Raw genomic sequence first — 25,720 nt, forward strand, 5'->3', positions numbered from 1 at the left:
CAACAGTCACGCACAAAGATTTGGTAATGTTTTGTGATTACAATACATACATGGCTGCTTCCAACAATAAGTCACATTTCCGGCATGATCCAAATCATCAATAGACGCAGAACAGACCACCTCTAGCTTCTTTCTGGTCCTCACACCGCTACAAAGCAGCAAAGCTACAAAGTCCACACAAGACCCCAGCGCCGATTACCTTTTCACTCAATCACCCTCTGGAAAGAATTACAACTGAAAAGGAAAACCGACCGCGCTCGCTATAAGGGTTTGGAAATCGCTTGCTGGAAATGGATTGACGAGACTGCTAAAACTTGATGGTGGGCATTGTGAGAGATCTCACTGCGCAATCTTGCATTAGCCATACCAAAAAAGGGGTATCAGAATAGGTGTGGATAACGGCATGCGAACGGGTAAGTTATGACTCGCCTCCCGTTGATGCTGCGGGAGCACCTTCGCCGGCCCCACCCCTGAAAGATCCCCTTCCGCCACGGCCGCCTCCACGTGTGCCTCGTTCTCCACCGCGACCACCGCGAGCAGGACCTCCGCGACCTCCGCGACCGCCACGGCCACCTTCACTGTCCGAAGCACCTCCGCTCCGGTAGCCGGTGCCTGGAGCACCGCCACGGGTACTAGCCTGCCAGTTTCCAGCTCCATAGCGAGTGGCGTTGGGGTTGTTGCTGTTATTCCCAGGACGCTCGTTGAAGATCTTGACAGTTTGCTTCTCAGGACCTCCACGGGCATTTCGCACATCATCTGCAACCCGGCGAAGGGCATTGTGCATATCGTTTGATGTGGCAAAGTGGGCGACGAAGAAATGCTTTATCTTTTCGAGCTTTTCGATCTTGGGCCTGTCTTCTTCTGCGATAAGGCTCTTGGCTTCCTCCTCGTCCTTGACACCGGCAATGAACAGACCCTTACTCTCCTTGCGCTCGGCCAGCTCACGCGGAGCAGGAGAAGCAGTCTTCTCGGGGGCTGCAGTACCGTTGGGCTTTGCCTCGCTTGAAGTGGCCTTTTCTGCAGCACTGTTGGCAGAGGCGTTGTTGTTGTTAGGTTGTGGGGTAGCCGCCTTTGCTGGCTCTTTTGGTGTAGCGGCTGGCGCTGGAGAGGGTCCGCTGCGTGCTGGCTGGCCGGCCTTCATCTGCTGCTGCTGTGCCTGGGCAATTGGCGGAGTGGCAACCGCGGGGCGAGGTTGCTGAGGCGCATTCACAGGAGGACCACCGGGACGACCTTGGGCGGGCGATGGCCCCGCAGGGCTGGGAGCTGTTGCAGGCGGGGCGGTGGAGGTGTTGGTGACAACAGGCTGAGTCAGACCGGGGACAGGTTTCCCACCGCGATGAGCAAAGTTGAAACCTTGTGCTCTCATCTCAGTTCCAATCCTACCATTGTCTATATCTAACACAAGCCATCCATATGCTGCGTCTGCAAGGTTGAAGTTCCACATATTCTTGAATGCGCTCTCATCAATGACACCGCTCTGTGGACCAGGTGCCGGGCCGCCGAATGGGTTACCGCCATTGGCCACAGTAGGCATCTTGTTTACAATGTCAAGGGCAAGGGCTAGCAGACGCTGCTGCGAATCGCTGTCGGCGACTGCGGGCTCAACCTCGGTCTTGACTGTGTCCCAAACATCGTTGAACGAGGCTTTGGAGGCAGCGAGCTTGCCGCGGTAATGGTCGAGCGTGGGGTTAACGCTGAACTCGTTGTATGAGCTACCATAGCGGAAATGCAGACCTGCGGATATGGAGAAGTCGGCCTTGAGCGTGACCGAGAGCTGATTCAGCAGGCCCTCACGTGCGGGAGATGCATGCGTGACAAAAATGCGGGTCTCGGTGGGGTCGTATACACGGTTCGCGGTGTCGACGAGTTCGCCCATCTGTAGCAGCGTGGTCCACATGGTGCCCTGTCCTCCCGCTATTGTTGTCCTACCCTCGCCATTGTCGAACAGCTTGTGCATGACGACAGCGCCACCCAGGCCGAGTAATCGTAGCTTGACGCCGCCGACGTCGAGCAGTCTCGAGTGCGCCTCATCGATAATGTGCAGGTTGTCCACCTTGTACTCTCCCGATCGAAGCTTCTCCAGCACCTGCACGTCTTCACAGGCGCCCCATACCGTGTAGACAGGGACGTTGAGGGTGTGTGTCTTGTTCAGGAAGAGTGGCAGTTCGGACAGGGGCAGATGCTCGCGCGCAAATCGCTCTTTGATGGGGGGCTGCGGTGGCGCCTGAGCAATGGAGCGCTTTACGTTGTCGGACAAGAGAGGCGAGTACTGCGCAACGTGCTTTAGGGTCCTGCATTGCTTGTTAGCCTCGTTGTTATAGTTGCTGATGTTGTTGTTTGTTGTGGTTGTGGTTGTTGTGATTATCGTCATCGTCATCGTCATCGTCGTCGTCGTCCCGTCTTCTGGGACAGGAGAATGGAGCTGGCATACTTCTCGGCGATGCGGTCGAGCGAGCGGTCATCGTAGAAACCAAAGTCGCCCGTGTGGATGATGTAGTTTGCCCGTGCGTCGGCTGCGAGCTGATTCAGCGATTGCAGATTTCCTGCCTACATGTCAGTGTCTCCCAGCGCCGAGGACTATACTGCTATGTCTCACCTCGTACGTCTGCAATGCAAAGCACTCGAGCGCTGCCCTGCTGGATCACGCGGCCCTGGTTGGGGAGCAGTGGGACAGCACCAGGCGCCGGCCCAGAGGGAGCACCAGGCCCGCCACCATTGGGGAGGTAGTTGCCCGGGTAAGGGCGCGGTTGGTTAGGAGCTTGCTGTTGCAGAGAGCGTCAGCCATGATGCACCAAGTGAGGAGGGACATGTGACTTTGGAGGCGGCGGGAGAGTGCGACATGTGGACATACCGAAGCCATCGAGCCGTGAAGTGCGGTGGGGTCTGTCGAGGGTGGAGGGGGGGAGGGGGGAATGGCGGGTGTGGTGTCTAGATGGGGGAGGGGGCGCAGTAAAAAGGCGTAGTGGGCAGGATGAAAGTGAGGTGAGAGTGAAGAGAGTGATATTAAAAAGGGTTGCGCGTGTGTAGATGACAGCGGCGAGTTTGTCTCGTTTGGTGGTTGCAGGTTGCTGCTGCTGTTTTTGCTAACAACCCAAACCAGACTAGCGCAGTTTGAGGTTGGCTTGTCACTGTCCCTGCCCAGTAGCTGCCAGCAACACTTCTACTATAACATCTACCTACCAAACTTGTAGTTACCAACTCTTCTCCTCCATGCCCATTCACGTGTCCTCTTTCTTTGCCTTTCACAATCAGGCAGCGCACTCTCACCATGTCATATATCCATCTCCCGTTTTCCAAATCAATTACCAGCAGAACGAAGACTTCGTCCACCACCGCGCTACGCATTGAGCCCCTAAGAAGCTGCTAGCGAGACCGCGGCTGTCTTGACAACCATGGCTACCTCCAGCCAAGGCACGATTCACTCATTGATACCGCCAGTTCCCTGAACTACCAGACCGCCATTCAGACCATCGCCATCACTGGCATTTCAAGCTTGGTGGATGTGGCCAAGCTCGTTGGAGGCGACATGTATACCACCTACACATATTGCAGTAGTACTACTTGTCACCGAGACTTCGATCAACCCAGCATGCAAAATGGCTACCGTTCAAAGACCCGCTAGTCTTGCATCCACAGTATTCTCAATTGCACTTCCATTTCGCAGTTGACTACTACATTATTTCGTCGTCGCAAGGTGCTGGTGGTCGTCGCTGTTGTGATTGACACCAGCGAGCCGTCTTTCCAAAGCTACAGGATCCCCATCTTTACCAAGACGGTATCCAGCGTGAGTGAGCTAAACAATTGCCCAACCACACAGACAAAAGGACGTTTGTTGCAGCACAGAGCAGATGCCATCGTCTTACATACGACGGAGCGGAGACCTCAAGCTTCACCCAGCGCAGAACTCTCGCAGCGGTGGCTTGTTTTCCCGTTCAATCAGGCTAAACCGCATTGGCCTGGACCCTGTTTTCTGCCAAGCAATATTTTGCGAAAAAAAGTGTCTCCCCGCCAGCCGTGCTTCACCCTCCCCCACGACTGTCAAAATCTCTGATCTTCTGCATCTGCATTTGATCATTCAAGGCCTGTCTTTTACATTCTATATACTGTAAAAGCATCGCCATGGACGAGCAACAGTTTGTGCAGCTGCTCGAGGGCCTTTTGCAGCGTAAGTTCTTCAGCTCACTGTTGGTCAGGTTGCACAGCTAACAGACTACAGCTGACACTGAACGGGTCAAGTCTGCGACCTCCACGCTCAACAAACAATACTACAATTCTCCAGCCTCTCTGAACGCCCTTCTTCAAATTCTCTGTGGCCACCCAAAATCTGAGCTTCGTCAGTTGGCTGCTGTCGAAGCGAGGAAGCTAGTGACAAGGCATTGGGCCCATCTGTCTGCCGACCAAAAGAACTCTCTTCGTACCCAATTGTTCCAGTTCACGCTCAACGAGGATGTCACCCTTACGCGTCACTCGGCTGCCCGTGTCATTGCCGCCATCGCTTCCCAAGACTTCGAGGATGGCGAATGGGCGGACCTCCCTGGGCTTCTACACCAGGCTGCGACAAGCCCAACTGCCCGACACCGCGAAGTGGGTACTTACATCATCTGGACCACACTAGAGTCCGTTGGCGATGCGTTCCCGGGCAAGCAGGCCGACTTGTACAAGCTCTTCAGCACCACCATCCAAGATCCTGAGAGCGTCGAGGTCAAGATCAACACTCTGCTCGGTCTCAGCCGCCTTGCAATGCTCCTGGAGCCTGATGAGGACCCCAAAGCACTAGCCCTTTTCCAAGAGTCCATCCCGGGTATGGTCACTGTCCTCAAGAGCACTGTTGATGTGGGCGACGAAGACCGCGCCATGCAGGCTTTCGAAGTCTTCCAGACTCTCCTTGGGTGCGAGTCTGCACTGTTGGCCAAGCATTTTGGCGACCTTGTCAAGTTCATGCTTGAGCTTGCTTCCAGCACCAATGTTGAGGACGACTACCGTTCCCAGGCGCTTGCATTCTTGATGCAGTGTGTCCGCTACAGGAAACTCAAAGTCCAGGCTTTGAGGATAGGTGAGGAATTGACGCTCAAAGCTCTGCACATCGTCACTGAGCTCGGCGACCTCTCTAGCGAAGATGAGGATGTTACGCCCGCCCGTTCTGCACTCGGCCTACTCGACATCCTTGCGTCGAGCTTGCCTCCTAGCCAGGTCGTCATTCCCCTCCTCAAGAACCTTGGCAATTACTTCTCTTCTCAAAATCCCGACTACCGCCAGGCTGGTATCTTGGCTTTGGGCATGTGTGTTGAGGGAGCCCCAGACTTCATTGCCACTCAGCTCAATGAGATTATGCCCATGGTCCTCCACCTGCTCGAGGACCCCGAGCTTAAGGTTCGCGCTGCTGCACTCAACGGTGTTGCCCGCTTGGCCGATGACTTGGCAGAGGATGTTGGCAAGGAGCACGCCAGGCTTATTCCCGCTATGCTTAAGAACTTTGATCTCGCCGCAAGCAATATTCAGGGTCCAGATGATGAGCGCAATCTGTCCATCATCCGCGGTAGCTGTCACGCCATCGACTCATTGATTGAAGGTCTCGAGCCAGAAGATGCTGGCAAGTATGTCCCGGAGTTGATTCCGCGATTCAGCAAGCTGTTCCACTATGATGATCTCAAGGTCAAGACCGCGGCTATTGGCGCTGTTGGTTCCATTGCATCCGCTGCTGAGAAGGCATTCCTGCCCTTCTTCGAGCAAACCATGAGCGAGCTGTCGCAGTATGTTAGGATCAAGGACAGCCAAGACGAGTTGGACCTCCGTGGTGTAACGTGTGACTCTATGGGTAAGATCGCCTCTGCTGTTGGCCCTCAGCCATTCGAGCCTTATGTCCTTCCTCTCATGGAGGCTTCCGAAGAAGCCCTTCATCTCGATCATCCCCGTCTTCGTGAGACAAGCTACATTTTGTGGAGCACAATGGCCAAGGTTTACGAGGAGCAGTTCGCCAAGTACTTGCCTGGCGCCGTCAAGGGTCTGCAAGACTGCCTTGAGCAAGAGGAGACTGGGCTCGATGTTGAGCTCGGTGAGGAGGCCGCAGAGATGGCCGGCGGTGAAGTTGTTGTCCAGGGTGGCAAGATCAAGGTTTCCTCCCACAATGATGACGACGATGACAGCGATCTGAACGAAGCTGCGATGGGTGACGAAGATGATGACGATTGGGATGACCTTGAGGGTGTCTCCGCTGTCGCTATGGAGAAGGAGATTGCGGCTGAAGTATATGGAGACATCATTACTCACACTCGCCGCGAGTACATTCCTTACTTGGAAACCACTGTGACTAAGTTGCTTGAGCTTGTCGATCACTCATATGAAGGGATCCGCAAGGCCGCCCTCGGCACTCTATGGCGCACATACGCTTGTCTTTTCGGCATGGCTGAGGGTGACGGCATGGGCAAGTGGCAGCCTGGCTTGCCTCTCGCAGTTGAGGTTCCAGATGAGCTGAAGAAGCTGGGCAATCTTGTCATGACCGCAACCATGTCGATCTGGCAAGACGAGATGGACCGGTACGTACCTTCATATTTCTTTCTCTCTTACCCTGCAAAGATGACACAACTTTCGTTAATCCCAGCTCACTCCGATGCACAAAGTGCACTTGAGGTGAAAGCGAATCTACTACTGAGCCCTCTTGATATACTTGATTTCGCAAACTCATTCTACAAGCTCCACGGCTAATAAAATGTAGGGGAACTGTTACTGACATGAACCGTGATATCGCTGCGACCTTGAAGCTCTGCGGTCCCGCTCCACTCATGACAGAAAATGGTACTGTTGTGCCCGACCTGTGCCAGCAGCTACTCGCTGTGATCACTAAGCGTCATCCTTGCCAGCAGGATCTAGGTGACGAGGCTGAAGAGGACATCCTGGAAGAGTCGTCCGAGTACGACTGGCTCGTCATTGAGACTGCCCTTGAAGTTGTCACTTGCCTTTCCGTCGCTTTGGGTTCTCAGTTCGCCGAGCTCTGGAAAATGTTTGAGAAGCCAATTGTCAAGTATGCTAGTAGCCAGGAGTCTACTGAGCGCAGCGCCGCCGTTGGTACCATTGCGGAGTGTGTTGGGAACATGGGTGCTGGTTGCACGCCGTACACTAGTGGACTTTTGAAGCTTCTGCTCCACCGCCTGTCTGACGAAGACCCGGAGACCAAGTCCAATGCCGTCTATGGTATTGGTTTGCTGTGCGAGATGACAACCAATGATGATGAAATTCTCAAGTCGCTGCCTGCTATCTTCTCGAAACTGGAGCCTCTTCTCGACGCACAGGACCAGGCACGTCTGCTGGACAACACAGCTGGATGCGTGAGCCGCTTCATCAGCAAGCACCCCAACAAGCTTCCCATCGCCGAGGTCCTGCCCCGCCTTGTGCAGCTGTTGCCTCTTCGTGAGGACTACGAGGAGAACAAGCCTGTGTTTGGCATGATTGTTAAGCTCTACCAGCAAAACGAGCCGACGGTTCAACAACTCACGCCTACATTGATGTCAGTCTTTGAAAAGGTGCTTGGTGCGCCCGAGGAGCAGCTCGAGGACGAGACACGGTCGCAGCTGGTGGAACTGGTGCAGTATTTGCGGAAGTAGTGGAGCATTTTCTTGGATTTAGCAAAAGAGGAGGATACCCGTCGAAAGACACCTTTTGAATGATGGCGATGATGATGGCCCTCGCCTATGCATGAAAAAAAAATAGGGCACAGTAATGCCACAGCCTTATAATAGCAGAATGGTAGCATATAAATGAATGTGCATGACGCTGAGGCGCAGAAGATTGATGAAAACGGTCGTGATGCGAGTAGGCTGCGCTGCGAACGTGAAGACAGGCATGCAATGTGGGTTATCAGACCGTGGTTGAAGGGATGTGATGTTTGCGAAGGATGGGAGGCTTCAGTGTTGTGGTTCCTGACGGGATGACGGAACTTGGGTTCCAGGGTTGGAAGTGAAGCCCCCCAGTGCCAAGGCCGCAGTGACGTTGGCATAGCGCAGAGAGACGGCGACAACTATGTGGTAACGACGACGGCTTGCGTTGTGCAACACAACACGGCAAACAACAGCAGCTGGCCCAACTGACTGCATACGCTTAGTCTATCCAACACAATCACAGTAGTACTCTGCAATCCATACCTGTTACTATTGTATAGATACACATCAATCATTCCGTACCCTTGCATTGACGACAGCTCTCCCACGCGCCACCTCGGTCCACGCTTCACCACACGGCGCAAGAGCGCAACATCACCACCCATTCGTTTCCAAGACTGCCTGCGCCTACTGTAGAGTAGATAGCTGCATCACACGTTCGATATACGTCTACGTAGCACACTTCCTTGAAATTCAATACCGTTCAAAACAACACGGCGCCGAGGCGCAAAACCGCCCCAAGAAGATGACACCGCGGTGCTCACGGCCACGGCGTGCGACAGTAATCGGCCTCTTCGCACTCTTCGCTGGCCCCGCTCTGGCTGGACCAGATCTCACATCAAAACATGAGGCTGGACGATGCGCGATAAGGGGACATTGCGGCAAACAGGGCTTCTTTGGCTCAGACCTGCCCTGTCCAGACAACGGCCTCGCCACAACACCAGAAGCCGGCGTGCGCAAGAAGCTGGTGGACATTTGCGGCCCACAGTGGGCAGACACAGACGTGTGCTGTGTTGAAGAACAACTCGATGCGCTCAAGACGAATCTCGACCGCGCCACACCCATCATCAACGCTTGTCCGGCCTGCAAAGAGAACTTCTACAACATGTTCTGCACCTTTACATGTTCGCCTGACCAGTCACTCTTCATCAACGTCACACAAACCGAGCCCAAGGGCGACAAATTTTTGGTCACCGAGCTGGATAACTTGGTCTCAGACAAGTACGCGTCGACCTTCTACGACAGCTGCAAAGACGTCAAGTTCGGTGCGACGAATGGCAAGGCCATGGACTTCATCGGCGGAGGCGCCAAAAATTACACGCAATTCCTAAAGTTCCTTGGAGACAAGAAGTTCCTAGGCTCGCCATTTCAGATCAACTTCCCTCGACCCAGCAAGAATGCCTTCCCGGGCATGGAAGCCATGGACAAAGATGCTTATCCATGCGACACTGACGACGAATTGTACCGCTGCGCCTGCCTGGACTGTGGCGGATCATGCACCGAGCTGCCTGAAGTGCGTGAGGAGAAGAAATGCTACGTCGGCCTCCTACCCTGTCTTTCGTTCACCGTCATCATCATCTATTCTGCCATCATCGGCCTTCTTTGCATGGCCGTTACTCTTCACATTGGTCTCAAGAAGCATTCGCAGAACAAGAGCGAAAGGATGCGCCTCCTGCACGACCTTGAACCAAGCGATGATGAGGATGAAGGCGACATCGTGCACAACGTGGGCATGCTCGATCGTCCCACCAAACATTACTTCATCAACACTTGGTGCGATCGTACCTTCAGTCGCCTTGGTTACATATGCGCTCGCTTCCCAGTCATCACCATCGTCACCAGTATCATCGTTGTCGGGCTTATGAGTCTGGGATGGATGAGATTTGAGATTGAAACTGACCCTGTCAACCTATGGGTTTCACCCGATTCGGCGGCCGCACAGGACAAGGCATTCTTCGATGAAAAATTCGGACCCTTTTTCCGTGCAGAGCAAGCCTTCCTCGTCAATGACACCAACGAGAGCTCAGGCCCTGTGCTGAGCTATGAAACCCTTGACTGGTGGTTTGGTGTGGAAAGCCAGATTCAACGTCTGAAGTCTTACAAGACCGGCATAACATTAGATCAAGTCTGCTTCAAACCCATTGGCGACGCATGCGTTGTTCAGTCTGTGACAGGATACTGGCAGGGTGACTTCGCCAACGTTGGCCCGGACAGTTGGGCCGAAGAACTCCAGGAGTGCGTTAATAACCCTACGCAATGTTTGCCGACATTTCAGCAGCCACTTGATCCCCACGTCATCTTTGGCGGCGTCAACGAGTCAGTCTTGGACGCGAAAGCACTTGTTGTTACGTGGGTCGTCCAAAACCACCCCAAGGGTACTCCAGAAGAACAAAAGGCCATGGACTTCGAGAACGAGCTTAAGAACTACCTGGAATTCGTTGCCGAGGATGCGAAGAAGAAGGGTCTGCGACTAAGCTTCAACACTGAAGTCAGTCTCGAACAAGAATTGAACAAGAGCACGAATACCGACGCCAAGATTGTCGTGATAAGTTACATCATCATGTTTTTGTATGCCTCGCTCGCGCTCGGGTCAACAACACTTACTGTGCGTTCTGTTCTCCGCAACCCGGCAAATGCTTTGGTGCAGTCGAAATTCATGCTCGGCATTGTTGGTATCCTCATCGTCCTGATGTCAGTGTCGGCTTCAGTCGGACTGTTTTCCGCAGCTGGAATTAAGGTCACTTTGATCATCGCAGAAGTCATTCCTTTCTTGGTGCTGGCTGTCGGTGTCGACAACATTTTCCTCATCGTACATGAGTTTGAGCGTATCAACCTCAGCCATCCCGAAGGTAGCATACCGGAACGCGTTTCGCGCGCACTAGGACGGATGGGACCTTCTATCTTGCTCTCTGCGCTCACTGAGACGACTGCTTTTGCCCTCGGTTGCGCAGTTGGCATGCCTGCCGTGCGCAACTTTGCTGCATATGCTGCTGGAGCTGTCTTCATCAATGCTGTTCTCCAGGTGACTATGTTTATCGCTGTTCTTTCCCTAAACCAACAGCGGGTTGAGCAGAACCGCGCTGACTGCTTCCCCTTTGTACGTGTTTGGCGCGCAGACCCTGGCTATCTTAATGGTGGTATGGGCCATGGTACGGGAGAGGAAGGCTCTCTTCAGAGGTTCATCCGTAAGACTTACGCTCCTGCGCTGCTGGGCAAGAAGACGAAGGTTGGCATCATCACTATTTTCTTCGGCATCTTCACCGCCGGTCTGGCGTTGTTCCCTAGTGTACAGCTTGGTCTCGACCAACGTATTGCTATTCCCAGCGACTCGTACTTGATTCCTTACTTCAATGATCTTTACGACTACCTTGACGTTGGTCCACCGGTGTATTTTGTCACCAAGGAACTCAATGTGACGCAACGCGCGCCTCAGAAGGAGCTCTGTGGACGCTTCTCCACTTGCGATCGCGAATCCTTAGCCAACATCATCGAAGCTGAACGTAAGCGACCCGAAGTATCCCATCTCGCTGCGTCCGCCGCCAATTGGTTGGATGATTTTTTCCTCTGGCTCAATCCCGAGAACGAGAAGTGTTGTGTTGATCACGGTAAACCTTGCTTCGTAGATCGTCAACCGCCCTGGAACATGACTCTCTCCGGCATGCCTGAAGGCGAGGAATTCATCCACTACCTTCAGCGCTGGATCCAAGCCCCAACTAATGAAGACTGTCCCCTCGGCGGCAAAGCAGCCTACTCCGATGCTCTTGTCATTGACGCCAAGCGCTTGACCATTCCAGCATCACACTTCCGTACCTCGCACACTCCCCTCCGATCACAGAGTGATTTCATCTCTGCATACACAGCGGCTCGCCGAGTGGCACGAGAGATTTCACAAGATGTGGATGCGGAAGTCTTTCCATACTCGAAATTCTATATCTTCTTCGACCAATACACATCCATTGTTCGTCTTGCCGGTGCCCTTATCGGCTCTGCCCTCGCCGCCGTACTCGTCATCACCATGATTCTCCTTGGTTCGCTGGCTACGGCTCTGGTCGTCACGCTTGTTGTCGGCATGACAGTGTCTGCTATCATCGGCTCCATGGCCATTCTTGGCGTTTCTCTCAACGCTGTCTCGCTTGTCAACCTTATCATCTGTGTGGGCATTAGCGTAGAGTTCACAGCGCATATTGCACGCGCGTTCACATTTCCTTCACGTGCGACGATGGAGAAGGCTCCGAGACATCGGTTCCGCGGCAAGGATGCAAGGGCGTGGACAGCCATGGTGAATGTAGCGGGGAGTGTCGTGAGTGGGATAACGGTGACGAAGATCTTGGGGGTCGGTGTGTTGGCGTTTACGAGGAGCAAGGTATGACTTCTCTCAGCATCCTTATCACTACACCTAATCTGAACCCCCCTTGCCCTGGCCCCCATTGTTGCGCTGAGCCTATACTAAACACCAGACTAACACAAAACTTGACAGATTTTTGAGGTATATTACTTCCGTGTCTGGTGTGCACTGATTCTCTGGGCCTCGACACATGCCCTCATCTTACTGCCCGTCCTTCTCTCCATCGTGGGCGGAAAGGGCTACGTGGATCCGGAGAGCGAGGGCGGATTGGAGCAGGATTTGAGGAGTAGACAGTATCCTGCATTGCTGGGAGACGACGACGAAGAGTACGACAGCGAGGATTAGCTGTTTATGTGAATAGTTGTGGACGAGCGTCATGAATCGTATTCATGGGACGGAAGTAGGAGGAGAATCACACTATTCTGGCAGGACATGGCGTGAGAGAGTAGAGAGGTGTATTATTCTCGTTTTTATTTTTGGGCTTAGAATGCATGGTATAACGGCTATTGGCAAGGTGTTTTTTTCTTCTTGTTTGGCCCATGCGGGTTACCTAGTCTTGTGACTTGTACATGTGACTCAACCCCAACCCCATCTATATCATCAGCTTCAAAGACTTGAGAACATCAACCCTTTGACCCAGGCCCTCTCCGCTTCTTACTCAACCGCCTCCTCGTCCTGGGCGTCTGCACGACGCGCTCGGACGGCTGCTGCGCTGACGCAAGAATCGGTCTATGCAGATCGGTGCTATCGGTGTTACTGTTGCTGTTGCTGTTGGCTAGACTGGCGCCGCATCCGGTCTCTCGGAGCGCCATGTGCTCCTCTTCATTCCCCGTCTCGGGCTCAAAGAAGACGGATTTCCAGGCAGAAGGGGTGGTGTTGTGGGGGTCTAGGGGGCTGCGGACGAGGACGCGGCGGGTGCGTTGGAGGGGGGATTGGGAGGGTGATGGTGGCTGTGGTGGTGATGACGGTGATGTTACGGTGTGGGCGTGGAGGTGGACGTCTGGTTCGCTGGTGGTGCGGGTGATGGAACGGAAGGGATTGGATTTGGATGTGGATGTGGGTGTGGATGTAGATGTAGATGTGGGGTTGAAGATGCGGCGGAGGAAACGCGGCATCGTGTCCAATGTTTCTGTCTTCTCTTCTCCGATAAACTGCCTGATTTCTTGCTTCTCTTGTCACGAGGGGGATCTTTGTCCACTGGAAAGAAGTCCGGGCAGGTACGGTACCGGTATGTTGCAGAGGAGTTGGTCGAAGCAGAATCCGAGATAGGAAATCAAATCAATGCAGGGACTTGTTTTTCTGTTAGCTGCGGAGGGTTCATACGATGTAGGTACTGTATACCGTCCCCAGGATGTATAATGGACATGGTTGCAAGAAGCGGGCTGGGGGGTTTGGTGTGGTGGCGATAAAGATAGCCGGGGCCCCGGGTCGGGGATTTCTGCGGGGCTGGTGAAGCGATGCCGGGGGCGTTGATTGGCTGTGTGCAATGAGCGAGTTAGCGGCATGTAGAGGCTGCGGACGCGGCAACAAAGAGATGGAGAAGATGGTATTGTACTCTACTGCTGTTTGTTGAGTTGGGACTATACCTACCATACGGTACCGGTCCCGGGATTGTCCAAATACGCTCTTGTAAGTACCGGTAAGCATTGCCTACCGGTACCGGTACCGGGTAACTAAAGATCACTGTACCTACACTGCCTTCGCGCTACTTTCGATCAAAGTACTGGCGACTTTCACCTGTCTTTCCTTCACTCTTCCAGAATAAACAATGGCAGTGGACTTCATCTACCTTTCTCTGCTTGACGTAACAACACGAGCTCCTCGTGCGATGAACGCTGCGGCATAGCTGAACTACCATATCCACTACGAGTCTTATTCACAGGTTTGCAGCTCCGAGTATATCTGATCCATTGACCACGCACTGAAGCAAGCCTCCATCCATTGCTGATATGGTCACACTCATCACAGGTTGTCAGAAGATGCTATGCATGGTAGTTGATTCTACGCAGCTCTTGCGCGATAGATTTCTCCAAAAGACAAGTCGGTCCCTTCATGATCCCACGTCACACCTTATCATCCAACCGCCGAGAGCATGGTGTGCGTATCCAAAACTCGCCCAGGCCCACTCCAAATTGACGCTGACTCATTTGACAGAACGAGCAGACACACTGATGCTTCCAACGTATATGCTCGGTGGTGATCATGTGATCCCATTCCTTGTGAGTCTTGGGTATATAGCTGGATGTAGGTCCCATGGCGGCTATGAAATTTTCATTCTGGCTACTGCTCTCTGGGCCGACGTTTCCTTTACCCTGATTACTGTTAGTCTCGACTACTTCCCTGGCAGAAACATTGACTCATACGGGAGTATTGCGAGGCTCGGCATCAGATCGTGGCTCTAATAAGCTTCTCATGAGGACAGACGCTGTCTCGACCTTGGGCGTCATCTGGATTTCTGGCTCAGTCTTAAGTGTGTTTGCCAAGTCCATGTTTATTTCGGTCTCCGTTTCAACTGTCACATCATTCATGAGCTTCATATTCGTTCGAGAAGGTGTGGCCTGCGGTGTCCTTATCGGTGTGTCGTCGATGGTGATCGGAGTGTCACGGCCGCCTCCTGGTGAGAAGTCTGGCGCGGTGGACAGAGGTTCAGTGTGTGCGTTCGCTACTATGCGCGCCCATGTTGGGTAATGGAATTCAGGGTCTGATGGTTGATGTGTAACGAGGTCTTGTACTTTCTTCCGCTCTCGTCCTCCTGCAAACTCCGCCAACGACACCTCCTTCGCGGGCTTCAGACTCCTTTCCCTCGAAGGAAATTCCTTATCCGTGGTCCCGAGCAAGCGCTTTTGGTCGGCCGTCTCTCTAAGATATCTTACTGACTTTCTGTCCTGGTACAATTCCACATGAAGTTGCACGCCGTCGATTAATCGATTATGGTGCGCTTCTTGAGCGCGCCGTGCGTCGTCCCGGTTCCGAAACCCAAAGACCATAGTCGTAATTTGTCCTGCCGGATAATTGTTCTTCGTGCTGGTAAGATTGTACTCTTCAAACAATTGCGGGATCGTGACTTTCGCTAGATATTGCGGAACGTTTTTCACAAAGACATGATTCTCATCCCACCTCCTACGTGGCGGCGGAACCATGCTCACAATCGGTTGGCGCAAGGGCTCGTCAGGATTGCGACTGCAGTCATACGGAGCAAGGTTTCATACGATGCAGTTAGCTGGCATGATTGATCCGAAGGTTGTTCTTAGGGATAGTGGAAGTTACAATAGGACCTTTAGGCAGCGGTAGGCTACTGCAGTCTATTGGCTGCAAGCGTTTGCAGACTGCAGGTGAAGGCCGTCTTCCTTCCCGAAGATCCAATTGAATGCGGAATTCTGTTGGCGAGAATGCCTCTGTTGTATTTTTGAATAGCGATTGTATAAATTGTAACGTTAAAAATGCAGTGAATGGAAGAGACAAGATCATCTTTTTGAAAGCGCACTTAGCAGCAACATATTGTGAGATCGGAATCACTCAGAGTCGGAAAGAAGTAGCGGTCATAACGACTACATGCTGGGCAACTGCCTCCGGTGAAGGTTTTGTGTAAAATCCATGCGAACAACGGCCTGGATCACCATAATTCCTGACCCGATCGTGTCAAATATTACACAGAAGCGTGGAGAAAATCTAGACGCGAAACGGAAGCTGGAAACTAGTCTAGTCTAGCTTATATAACGTCGATGTGTCGCACATCTGGTGTTGGTTAGAAGTTTCAGTGTCAGAGTACGAACATCCTGGACCCATCCTTGATCATCACTCCAGCTCTTATCTTCAGCATCAGTTTACAGAAGCACGTCGAGACACAGTACATTGGGTGCTTCACTGGCTTTGATGCAAGAGGGGGAGACCATGATGTCATTATCGAGGGAAATTGGACTACATGTTCAGTTTGAAAATTGTCTCCATCAAATCTCTCGGGTCATTCATCAAGTTCAGTGACTGAAAGAATTACTGGGAGAGGCCACAAAAGACGATGTCGCCTACACGTTTCCCATATCTCTGCCAATACCACACTGCCCCGAAAGGAGCTTCCTGTGAGAGGCAGGTTTGGAATTCCCTCCGGAATCTACTTGCGCAGTAGCTGTATAGGCGGACTATGAGCACAGCTAGAAAACAAGAAAGCTATGTTACAGTTATTGATTTGTTACAGTTATTAAAGGTGTTCACGTACTCTCAGAGACTCGCGCACACGGAAGCGTTCGAGATTTTGGTACTTGCTCTGATCATTCCCTCCCCGACATTTTCGCTCATAGCCATCTATTCTAAGTCTATCACTGTCTAGCAAACGGATTTCACGTCAGCATCAGTTCAAGAAGCGGCCGACAAAATGGCGTCAAGATGCAGCTCTTCCATAGTTATTCGATTCTGATACTGACTTGTCTCCTTTCTTTTACGATCGAAACCTCAGTTTTGTTCCTGGGATCATTGACCACCTGAGAATAGGTTGGGCCTTCTACATGGCTCGGATCTAATTTCTTCGTTCGGTGTAATGCGCTCCGGGTCATGAGCTAATATATGCACGATTTGCGGGTCCAGGGAGATCTTGGTAGAATCCCGACTCGCGCAAATTACTAGTGTTGTCTGGGGTAACCATCCCCGCGTCTTGACATTCTCACATCGTATTCGGGCGGTAGCAAGTATGGATGAAGTGCGAATGACTGCGGAACAAATCAAAAACGGTAGGAGAGCCGCCCACAGTGTAACGGGTGACCGTTCATAAAAGCGTGCACCAGCCGTCAAACACGTCACGAAGCCCACCTTCGCCATACAACGAGCGCAAATTTCATAGCATCATCATGAGATTTGCAACATCCATTGTATTCGCGTTGTGTACTGCGTCAACACATGCTCGGCCGAACGAGCAAAAGACATGCGTGATCAATTCAAGTGGCACCAATGAAACAGACGATGCGCCAGCGATACGTGCTGCATTCAAAGAGTGCGGTCAGCACGGCAAGGTTGTGTTTAAGCCTACGACATACTTCGTCAACTCTGTTCTAAACATCAACGGACTTGAAGATGTCGACATAGACGTTCAAGGTGAACTACTGGTAACGCGACTCACTCCCAAGTCTTGAGAACATACTAATCACATCTTCAGTGGAGTACTGACATCCAATATTGGTTGAATGCCTCTTTGCCCGTCGGGTACCAAAACCAATCAACTGCATTTAGACTCGGCGGCAACAATGTGCGAATTAACGGTCATGGGGTCGGAACGTTCAACGGTAATGGCGACTATTGGTACGAGTGGATCCGGGAGCAACCAAATACATCAAACTATCCAGGGCGGCCTCACCAGATTACGTTTGATGGTCTTACAAACTCAGTCGTCAAGGGACTGAACTTTCTAAGAAGTCAGATGTGGACTATGTCTATCATTCGTAGTCACGACAGCATCTGGGAGGACATTTTCGTCAACAACACAGGCAACCGGGTATCAAGCTGTATGTATCTGATAGCCGGTGCCAAAGGGGTATTTACTGACTATATCTATAGCCAACACCGACGGTGCCGACACATTCTTCTCTAGTAACCTACTGTTCCGGAACTGGACCGTGTACAATGGCGATGACTCTTTCAGCTGCAAAGCAAATAGCACAAACATTACACTACTGGACTCACACTTTTATCATGGTCTTGGGATCGCCATCGGCTCAATTGGCCAGTACAATGATCAATTTGAGATTATCGAGAACATACGTGCAGAAAATGTGTATTTCGAAGACACTTTGCACGCATTTTATGTCAAAACATGGACAGACGACCAGAACGGGTACCCGCCAAATGGCGGGGGCGGTGGTCTTGGATTTGCGTCCAACATGGTGATGAAGAATCTTACCAGCAAGGGCATGCGTGGTGGCGCATTCACAATCAGCCAATGTACTCGCTTCATTGGTGCACCAGGACAAGGAAATTGCACGAATAGCCAGTTCCAGGTACGCAATGTTGCTATCGATGGTCTCAAGGGCACAACAAAAGATCGCCGGGTTGTGAGCTTGCAATGCAGCAGTGTGGCACCGTGTACTAATATTACACTGAGCAATATCGACATCAAGTATGCTAACGGCACGACGGTGCCCAACTACTTGTGTGGAAATGTTGTAGGCAACAAGGGCTGGGAGTGCACTGGTCCGGTGTGTGTTGGGGGTAGCTCTACAGGAGGATGTTGAAGCTCCGCACGGGAGAGGCCATGTTGAGTCTGATAGGTGGTCAGAGTTCTTTGATATGTGCACATGAACTTACATATCTCTTGGGACTTCTATAAGGACTAGAAAAGAATATGACGCCGCATCATCATCGATATTGGCGCGGTGCCCATGAGACAACCTTTACATTCGCGATCCGCAAGCTTTATATTGCAACGTCCAACCATCCACTCTAAAATCTTTTCAACCCGGAAATATCGAACTGGCCAGGTTGTGACCATCAAAAACTTTTTACATCACAAAAGATTATCGACTTAGGCTTCAGTAACGCACGTGTTCTCGCAATGGCGGTCAGCGATCGGCCGTCCCGCATTGGGACGGAGACGCACAACAATAACCGAGTATTCGGACATTTGCTCCATTGTACTGAATCCATGTGAACCTTCATGATGAACTAAGGATGAAGCGTGCCAGATCGGCTACCGCGCGGCTGCCAAACAGCTTACGAACAAAACCGCACTACTGGTAACGATCTGACAAACAAAGCCACCAAAGAACGATGAGCATTGGAGTATAACGGCGACCAACATTTATACAACAAAGCAAAATCTCGAGATTGTCATAGATGATCGTCTAGAGCAGAAGTGCCGACAAGTTTGCAACTACGTGTCCCATGTCCTACCATCGGAGTCGGATTCCAGATCTACAACAGGAACATCACCGGTATGAAAACCTCCGTAGGAATTTTTTTAACAAGTGAAAAATTCAAATTTTTCAAAGTGCAATTGCGTCCCTTACACCCTCAATACTTGAGTTGCTGGAAAATGTATCTACGTTCTTGCGGAGTTACTGTTATATGTACAGGGGACTGCTACAGTTCATTGATGTTTCACTCGGGAAAGGTCTGTTATACCGGTACCATGTTTGAGTGTCGAAAGGACAACATCCGCATTGTGTTTTCCAAATCTTACATCAACGGCACATCGAATTCTTGCGCTTGATCGTGTGTAGAAGTCGCAGCACAATGTAATATACTGCTTCACTGCTACTCACGTCTGAAAGACTGCTCTGTAATGATCTCGGCTCTAGGGGTTATAGGTAGATGCAGTGGATTTCCCACAGATGCTGTCTCCTGACCCTTGAAATAGTATCAAGCGGCTGGTAAATTTGGAAATGGCGTCTTTTTATACTATTCTCGTACTTTAACACATGGAAAAAGTTACGGTTGTCCTAGATATGAGCTCTGACTTCTGCTAAGTTAAGATATTCGTTGTGATAGCTGCCAGTCAACGGCTTGTTTCTGTTCGTCTTCTTACGCCTTCTTGACAAGGTATTTTCATCGATCTTTCACTTAGGTCCTTATATAATCACCATTCTCTTTACTTCTGCCAACATTGTGCTGTTACATCTGGCTCGCAGCGGCCACAGTGCAAACGCTGGTAGTTGTGTTACTTCACGGTACGGCGATTATAAACCACGATAAACCTCCCCAGGATGACTACATGAAACCAGGATCAACTCATATTGGCCACAAAGACAAAACAACCAAAGACTTATAGAGTCATGACATCAGCCTCAATGTCCAACCTGCCAGATTCTCAAACAATACCAATGACGCAATTTGGTTCATCAAACTCTCCGCGTCATCTGCCGCCCCGATCAGAAGAACCATCTGCCTGGCATCGCTTAGTACGCAACAATCTATTTCGTGCCATCACTGTCATGATATGCTTTATTCTCATGGTGGTCGGAAGCTACTTCGGAGCGAGTTTCATCGCGAACGTTCTACGATCCAACATCTATCATGTTCCCCCTGGCCTGGCTTCAACAAAAAATCCGAACCCACGCTCAACGATGGCAGAGAAACCAACGGCCAAGATTCCCAAGACGGAATTCGTTGATGTATCCGGATTTTCCATGACAAGTGTTGCATCACTACAATCTACTTCTCATACCGTGACGACGACTGAAGTACATCTGTTGTCTTCGGCGACACCGTCTTTGATCGAATGTTTGGTTGACGAAGAAGGTGTGCCTCAATGCTGAACTGCAGCATTCTGCACTGTACGGATCCAGTTCACGCAAACGATTGCCTTTCTCGCTGGGAAACGTATATACCTCGGTATATGCTAGTGCAAATAATCTCAAGGAGGCGACTAGGGTATGTATGTGAGAGTTGAGTGGGAATCAACGATCTGGGCTAGCTAGCTATGGTAGATACGAACCCGAGGTGGAGCCAAGAGGCCAAGCCTATTTAGTATAAACAAGAGTGTATACATTGGTACTTAGAGTGTCTGCATCGAGCAAGCCTTTTATTCTTTCATATGTACAATTTGCGTACAGCGAGCATGAAAGAGTCGTCGCGAATCAATGACATAAGTTTTAGATTGCTTGACTTCTTCCTATGTACCGGTACCAGTAGCACAAAAGATTATCTGCACTGTGATCTGTTGCCCGGTTCCTCGACATCATCATCGTCACAACTCTCAGTCTATCAGAGACCCTTGACGGACCAGTCGTTCCGCTTGATCGTTTTCGACGCACTCGCTGGGGGCATCGCGTATGAGCGGTGTGTGCCGTAGTGGTGCTGAGAGCCGCATTTCACCCGGAAGATACGAAACCCGTTCCCGCATCCACGTCGTCGGGTCGGTCGCGTAACGGCATAACCGAGCTTTAGTTTAACGCTCGCAAGTCTTTCAGAGCGGTTTTGATACCTTGCGGTTGCCATTTCTTTGTTCCCTCACTTCGATGCCTTATTCTGGGCTCACGTGCCGGGACGGACCCTCACCCGAGGCATCTCTTTGGTCTCGCAGGCTCGCCGACATCAAAACAACTTGTCCATGTTCAGCCATGAATACAGCTATCGCTTCACGACAGGTACAAACTGCCAGCTTGACAGATTCCCCTCGTGGCTTTGATGTGGCCTCGCTAGGTTAGCGAAGTTGCTAAAAGCGACTAGTTATGTGAGCTATCTATTCAACTTCTGGGCATATGGCCGTCCTATATGCTCTTCTATTTCTGGGGCATGTTACGCGAGAAGGGTCGATCAGCAATCCATATCCCCCATCATGCACTTGAGGCTTTCAAAAATGCATCGCGACTACGGTTGCGGCTATATGCACAATTTACAGTGTCCAATGCTGGTAAAATTCTCTATGATGGTGACGTTCTGGGCAATCACTCCGTTCGACTCGCCGACATTCACATGTCTCTACGAACATTCTGTAGACGATGGAGGTCAGTTTGGATAAACTCAATGATAGGTATTTAATATCCAAAACCTCAAAGATTCATGATCAGAAAGCAAGAGTATGTTCAAAATTATGAACATAGCCTACTATCTTGACATGTGTCCCTTGCTAGCAGCTACTATCATTACATCAGTCTTGATCTACATTTTCCTTCAAGTATTGATCCACAGCACTCAAAATGCAAAGGAACCTCGTCTTGTCCAAACGCATTTGCCCTTTTTGGGCTCTGCTATTGGCATTCTGCGGCACAGAGGCAACTACTTCTCGACTTTGAGGTAAGGCTAAATTTAGATCCATGAAACAGCTAACTATTTAACTCTGTTTAGAACACGATACCAATTGCCCATACATACGCTGCGTATGCCTTTCCAGCGATTATACATAGTGCACGAACCGCACCTGATCCATGCCATTCAGAGCAAATCAAATGCGACAAACTTTATCCCAAATTTGTTGGAATTCGGTATGCTCTTTAGTGGGATACATAAGGGGTCTCAGACTATCCTGCGAGACGCATTTGGGCTCAAGGGAAATGGTTTCACTATGAGCGTTCACAAGTACCTCTTGTCCGGCCTTTCACTGCAGAGTGCAACCAAAACAGCAATCGATAGATTGAGTGCAAGCATACCAAATAACTTCGGGAATGACCGAGAGGAGGGGTTGTTTGAGCTTCTCCGTCATGAGCTGACATTGGCTCTGACCGGAGCCATATACGGACCAGAAAACCCATACGATAATCCTGAAATCGAATCGAGCTGGAGGTGGGTACATCAGCATGTTTTTGCTTCTAACATATGGTTTCTTGGGGGATGTTCTGTCGCTAACGAATATGATAGAGATTTTCTTCCAGGCATCAGCCACCTACTCTACAGCCCACTACCTTCGTTAACAGCTCGAAAGTCCTTGAAAGCACGAAGTCGTGTCATTGAAGCTTTCAAAACATACTTCGAAACAGACGGTCATCTCCAGGCCTTTCCGATGATACCTGAAATGTACGAGATCAATAGGTGTCATGGTCTTTCCTCGGACGAAGCAGCGAAGATGGAGATGGCGACATCACTTGCCATGCTCAGCAGTGGGGCTATTACTACATTCTGGCTTTTATTCGAGATACTTTCGAATGCAGAGGTCACTCGGAAGGTGCGCGAAGAACTGCTTGCGATGACGAGCCAGCAGCCAGAGGATTCGAGTGGCGTTTCTCGACCCCGTGTCTTGCATCTAAACGGCATCAAGAACAGCTGTTCAATTCTCATGGCTATGCTGAACGAAACCCTTCGCTTTCACAGCACTGTGATCAATATTAAACAAGTGCAGCATGAAACTAAGCTCGCCGATCATTATCTACTCAAGAAGAACGGAATCGTAATGATTCCTAGCCAGAGCGTACACCACGATACGGATATCTGGGGACCCAACGCGGTCACTTTCGATCACCGCCGCTTTCTATCTTCCGACGCGAAAAAGAAAATTGCGAGTACTTCTGCTTTTCGTCCTTTCGGTGCCGGGAAGTCCATGTGTCCCGGTCGGCACTTCTCTACTAATGTCATTTTGAGTTTGGTCGCTATGGTTGTCTTGCAGTACAACGTAATACCTTTGGAAGGGCAATGGAAGGCTCCAACGAAGCGTAACGCCGACTTGTGGAATGCCATGCCAAAGCCTGATTGGGACGTTCGAGTGCGACTTGTGAAAAGGGAGGAAGGCGAGAAGATTGATTGGAAGTTCACATGGTGTGGGAACGCGGACAATATATAATAACGTTTTAGTAAAATCTTTTCCTTTGGCAAGAGGCTCCACCTTGACCAACTTGAGTTGGTAAATTCCTGTGAAAATAATCAGATCGTTTATGTAAGTTTGTACTATGTATCTGCGGTAATTAGCATTTTGATGTCATTAGTTTCTTGGTGTTAGCAACGAGTGATCGGACGGCCGCAGGTTAGAAGTCTATTTTGAGGGAGAAAAAAATTGTCTGTAAATCTGAATTATGGATTCGAAAATCGTGCTTAAAACCTATAATGATTTGTGCAAGACACAAGAAGTTATCTGAACCATGTACACTGACTACAGCTAATGCACAGAGACCGTCGCGCTTTCATCGCAATAGCGTATAGCGGATCTCAGTGCTGTCCAACATTACAAGGAGCGCCGCCTAACCCAATTAATCAAACAGCGGTTGGCGTACTTGAAGGGGGTAACGGCACAAAGCTCTCCGTGTGCGTTGAAGTCGCCGTCCCGTTGGTGCCATAGTCATCGGTAACCACTTTGCTGCCATCTGCAATGACAAGGTGGTTCAATGTCCTCCTGAAGTGCTCGAGACTGGCTAGAGGCTGGTAATATGGTACCTCGTGACCTGCCTCATACATTCTCGTGAAGCTGAAGTTGCCATACTCTCTCACCTCGCCATACTCGACGCCATCGACGAGAAATGGTGTGTAGCCAGCTGCAGCGAAGGCTTCCGAGTCGGTGAAGTTTGCAGCCAGAGAAACTGCTTCGCCTCCGAACCTGGTATTCTGTGAGTCATTTAAAGTCATGGTCTGGAGTCATGGGCCGTACCAGTTGCAAATGTAGTCAGCATCTCCATAGAGAAGAGCAACGCGAACACCGTATCCGAGGATCTCGTTGAGGTCTTCGATGAAGTTGGGGTAGATAAAATCACCTGTTGATGCAAAGCCTAAGCTGACGTTGGGCGCATTTGACGAGGTGTAGTTGATATTCACTCCGAGGGCCTCCTGGGTAGACGCAAGATTTAGGAAGTCCATGAAATAATCCGGTGGGGTTGGGTCGTCATATGGGTGCCTAATATCGTAGACTCCACGACCGCCGAATGCGTAGTATGGCTCCTCAACGAGTGATCGGCAGAGATTTGTCGCTGATGAGCAGGTAAGCTGGCCATCTTCTGTTGAGCGATCGGCTTTCTTGCAGTACTCGATCTGGTCGTGGCAGCCTTCCGGCATATAGTATGCCTGCTTCATAAATGTATAGATCGTGTCGTTGATAGCCTTAATGCCGTAGGTATTGTTGACAGCAAATTCGGGATAATAGGGAGCCTGAATCTGTTCATCAATGACACCGTTAATAATACCAAGAGTGTCCATCTGGATCTCGACACCGGCGATTGAGTCATTTTTGATGGCCTCGTTTTGCTGATAGAAGTAGTTATAGAACGCTGGGCCGTAATGGCCACCGTAGCTTCAGGGTCGTTAGCAGGATTCCTCACGCTCAAACCAGATTTTCTTACCTTTCCGTCCAAAGATTGAACGTGAAGTTATTGATGTCAGGGTCCAATTGCGGGCTCAGCTCAAGGAACGCCTGAAGAATGTGCCAGGCACCCACCGCAGCCGCCTCGGTGGTATTCGCAGTATCCAGATCGACGAGCGAATATCTTCCTTCGCTGTCATTGCGTGTAGTCTCATAAGAGAACCCGACGCCCACCGGCTGCGACAAGAATAGCATATTTGAAACAGAATTCCAGGCATAAGGATTGAGTTGGGTTTTCAGGTCTTCAGTCACATTGCAAGGACCCAGCTCTTGAAACAAGCCAATCATCGAGTCACTCCCTGGGCCGCCATTCAGCCACAGCGTGAGTGGAGCCGTCTTTGGATTTTCGCGAGCTTCGAAGAACCAGAAGAACATGTTCTGTGTGGGTGAGAGGCTGATGTATCCGGCATAGTCATCGACTCCTTCGGTCGTCTCACAGACACCCTCTTTACCAGGCTGCTTATATCTTATCTCTGCTCCTTGCTGCGAAGTGATTGTTTTAACCCCCGTTGGGTCAGCAGGCACCTGTCTTTCTCTTAGAAAGGGAGTCCGAGCGGTACCGAGAGTCGCAGACGCCAGAAGCGCTACGAGCTGGGTGAAGCGTGCCATGAATAACGGTGATCCGTTGAAGGGGATATTTGAACAAGAGGGTGCTTTGAAGGACGTTTGTTGGTACCTGTTAGGTACTTATATGGTCAAATGACAGCGGAAGCTGGCACGCCGGCAACGATACAGACGCGGGGCTTGTCATTAGTCAAGGCGTACCATGTCGATCACACTGGATGATATTGTAGACCTCTCCCTGGCACAATAGGAGCCATGAGACCTATCGAAAGAATCTAGTCTACATCAGGCAACTGCCCAAGAAACCCTGGGTCTCCATTGGGCAACCAGCAAGTCGGCGTGGACGATTGCAAGGCTGTACTTCGGCAAGCAAGAGTATTGAGAACTCGCTAATGCAATCCGCTGCGTCATTGAATGAGGATTAACCGTGGCACTGCAAACACCGTAAGTGCTAGCTTTGTC

The 25,720-nt window shown here is 50.8% G+C and overlaps 9 protein-coding genes across 9 annotated transcripts; 5 read left to right on the plus strand and 4 right to left on the minus strand.

Annotated features, from left to right (window-relative positions):
• Positions 1–19: 19 nt before the first annotated feature.
• Positions 20–3,360, minus strand: IAQ61_001368 (uncharacterized protein; the record flags this gene model as incomplete). The annotated part of the gene is made up of 5 exons (XM_066095073.1): positions 20–2,291; positions 2,432–2,547; positions 2,604–2,762; positions 2,852–3,121; positions 3,181–3,360. Coding segments are annotated over 5 exons (2,598 nt in total), but the record flags the coding sequence as incomplete, so codon positions are not given.
• A 759-nt stretch (positions 3,361–4,119) lies between these two features.
• On the plus strand, positions 4,120–7,598 carry IAQ61_001369 (uncharacterized protein; the record flags this gene model as incomplete). Its single annotated transcript, XM_003839626.1, has 3 exons — positions 4,120–4,165; positions 4,217–6,533; positions 6,713–7,598. 3 exons carry the CDS (start codon positions 4,120–4,122, stop codon positions 7,596–7,598), a joined length of 3,249 nt encoding a protein of 1,082 aa, XP_003839674.1.
• Positions 7,599–8,397: 799 nt separating this feature from the next.
• On the plus strand, positions 8,398–12,342 carry IAQ61_001370 (uncharacterized protein; the record flags this gene model as incomplete). The annotated part of the gene is made up of 2 exons (XM_003839627.2): positions 8,398–12,015; positions 12,130–12,342. The coding sequence occupies 2 exons, from the start codon at positions 8,398–8,400 to the stop codon at positions 12,340–12,342; spliced, it is 3,831 nt and encodes a 1,276-aa protein (XP_003839675.2).
• A 2,012-nt stretch (positions 12,343–14,354) lies between these two features.
• On the minus strand, positions 14,355–15,137 carry IAQ61_001371 (uncharacterized protein; the record flags this gene model as incomplete). The annotated part of the gene is made up of 1 exon (XM_003839629.2): positions 14,355–15,137. The coding sequence occupies one exon, from the start codon at positions 15,135–15,137 to the stop codon at positions 14,355–14,357; it is 783 nt and encodes a 260-aa protein (XP_003839677.2).
• Positions 15,138–16,772: 1,635 nt separating this feature from the next.
• Positions 16,773–18,917, plus strand: IAQ61_001372 (uncharacterized protein; the record flags this gene model as incomplete). The annotated part of the gene is made up of 5 exons (XM_003839630.2): positions 16,773–17,090; positions 17,141–17,486; positions 17,539–18,176; positions 18,494–18,589; positions 18,735–18,917. Coding segments are annotated over 5 exons (1,581 nt in total), but the record flags the coding sequence as incomplete, so codon positions are not given.
• Positions 18,918–19,751: 834 nt separating this feature from the next.
• Positions 19,752–20,234, plus strand: IAQ61_001373 (uncharacterized protein; the record flags this gene model as incomplete). The annotated part of the gene is made up of 1 exon (XM_003839632.2): positions 19,752–20,234. One exon carries the CDS (start codon positions 19,752–19,754, stop codon positions 20,232–20,234), a length of 483 nt encoding a protein of 160 aa, XP_003839680.2.
• A 448-nt stretch (positions 20,235–20,682) lies between these two features.
• IAQ61_001374 (uncharacterized protein) lies at positions 20,683–20,916 on the minus strand (the record flags this gene model as incomplete). The annotated part of the gene is made up of 1 exon (XM_066095074.1): positions 20,683–20,916. One exon carries the CDS (start codon positions 20,914–20,916, stop codon positions 20,683–20,685), a length of 234 nt encoding a protein of 77 aa, XP_065954922.1.
• A 595-nt stretch (positions 20,917–21,511) lies between these two features.
• Positions 21,512–23,357, plus strand: IAQ61_001375 (uncharacterized protein; the record flags this gene model as incomplete). The annotated part of the gene is made up of 5 exons (XM_003839633.2): positions 21,512–21,714; positions 21,766–22,200; positions 22,276–23,157; positions 23,203–23,284; positions 23,334–23,357. 5 exons carry the CDS (start codon positions 21,512–21,514, stop codon positions 23,355–23,357), a joined length of 1,626 nt encoding a protein of 541 aa, XP_003839681.2.
• Positions 23,358–23,598: 241 nt separating this feature from the next.
• Positions 23,599–25,303, minus strand: IAQ61_001376 (uncharacterized protein; the record flags this gene model as incomplete). The annotated part of the gene is made up of 3 exons (XM_066095075.1): positions 23,599–23,938; positions 23,990–24,625; positions 24,675–25,303. 3 exons carry the CDS (start codon positions 25,301–25,303, stop codon positions 23,599–23,601), a joined length of 1,605 nt encoding a protein of 534 aa, XP_065954923.1.
• Between the last annotated feature and the right edge of the window lie 417 nt (positions 25,304–25,720).

This window comes from Plenodomus lingam, assembly GCF_022343315.1.
Source record: "Plenodomus lingam strain CAN1 chromosome Unknown contig_12, whole genome shotgun sequence".
NCBI classification, from domain to species: Eukaryota; Fungi; Ascomycota; class Dothideomycetes; order Pleosporales; family Leptosphaeriaceae; genus Plenodomus; species Plenodomus lingam.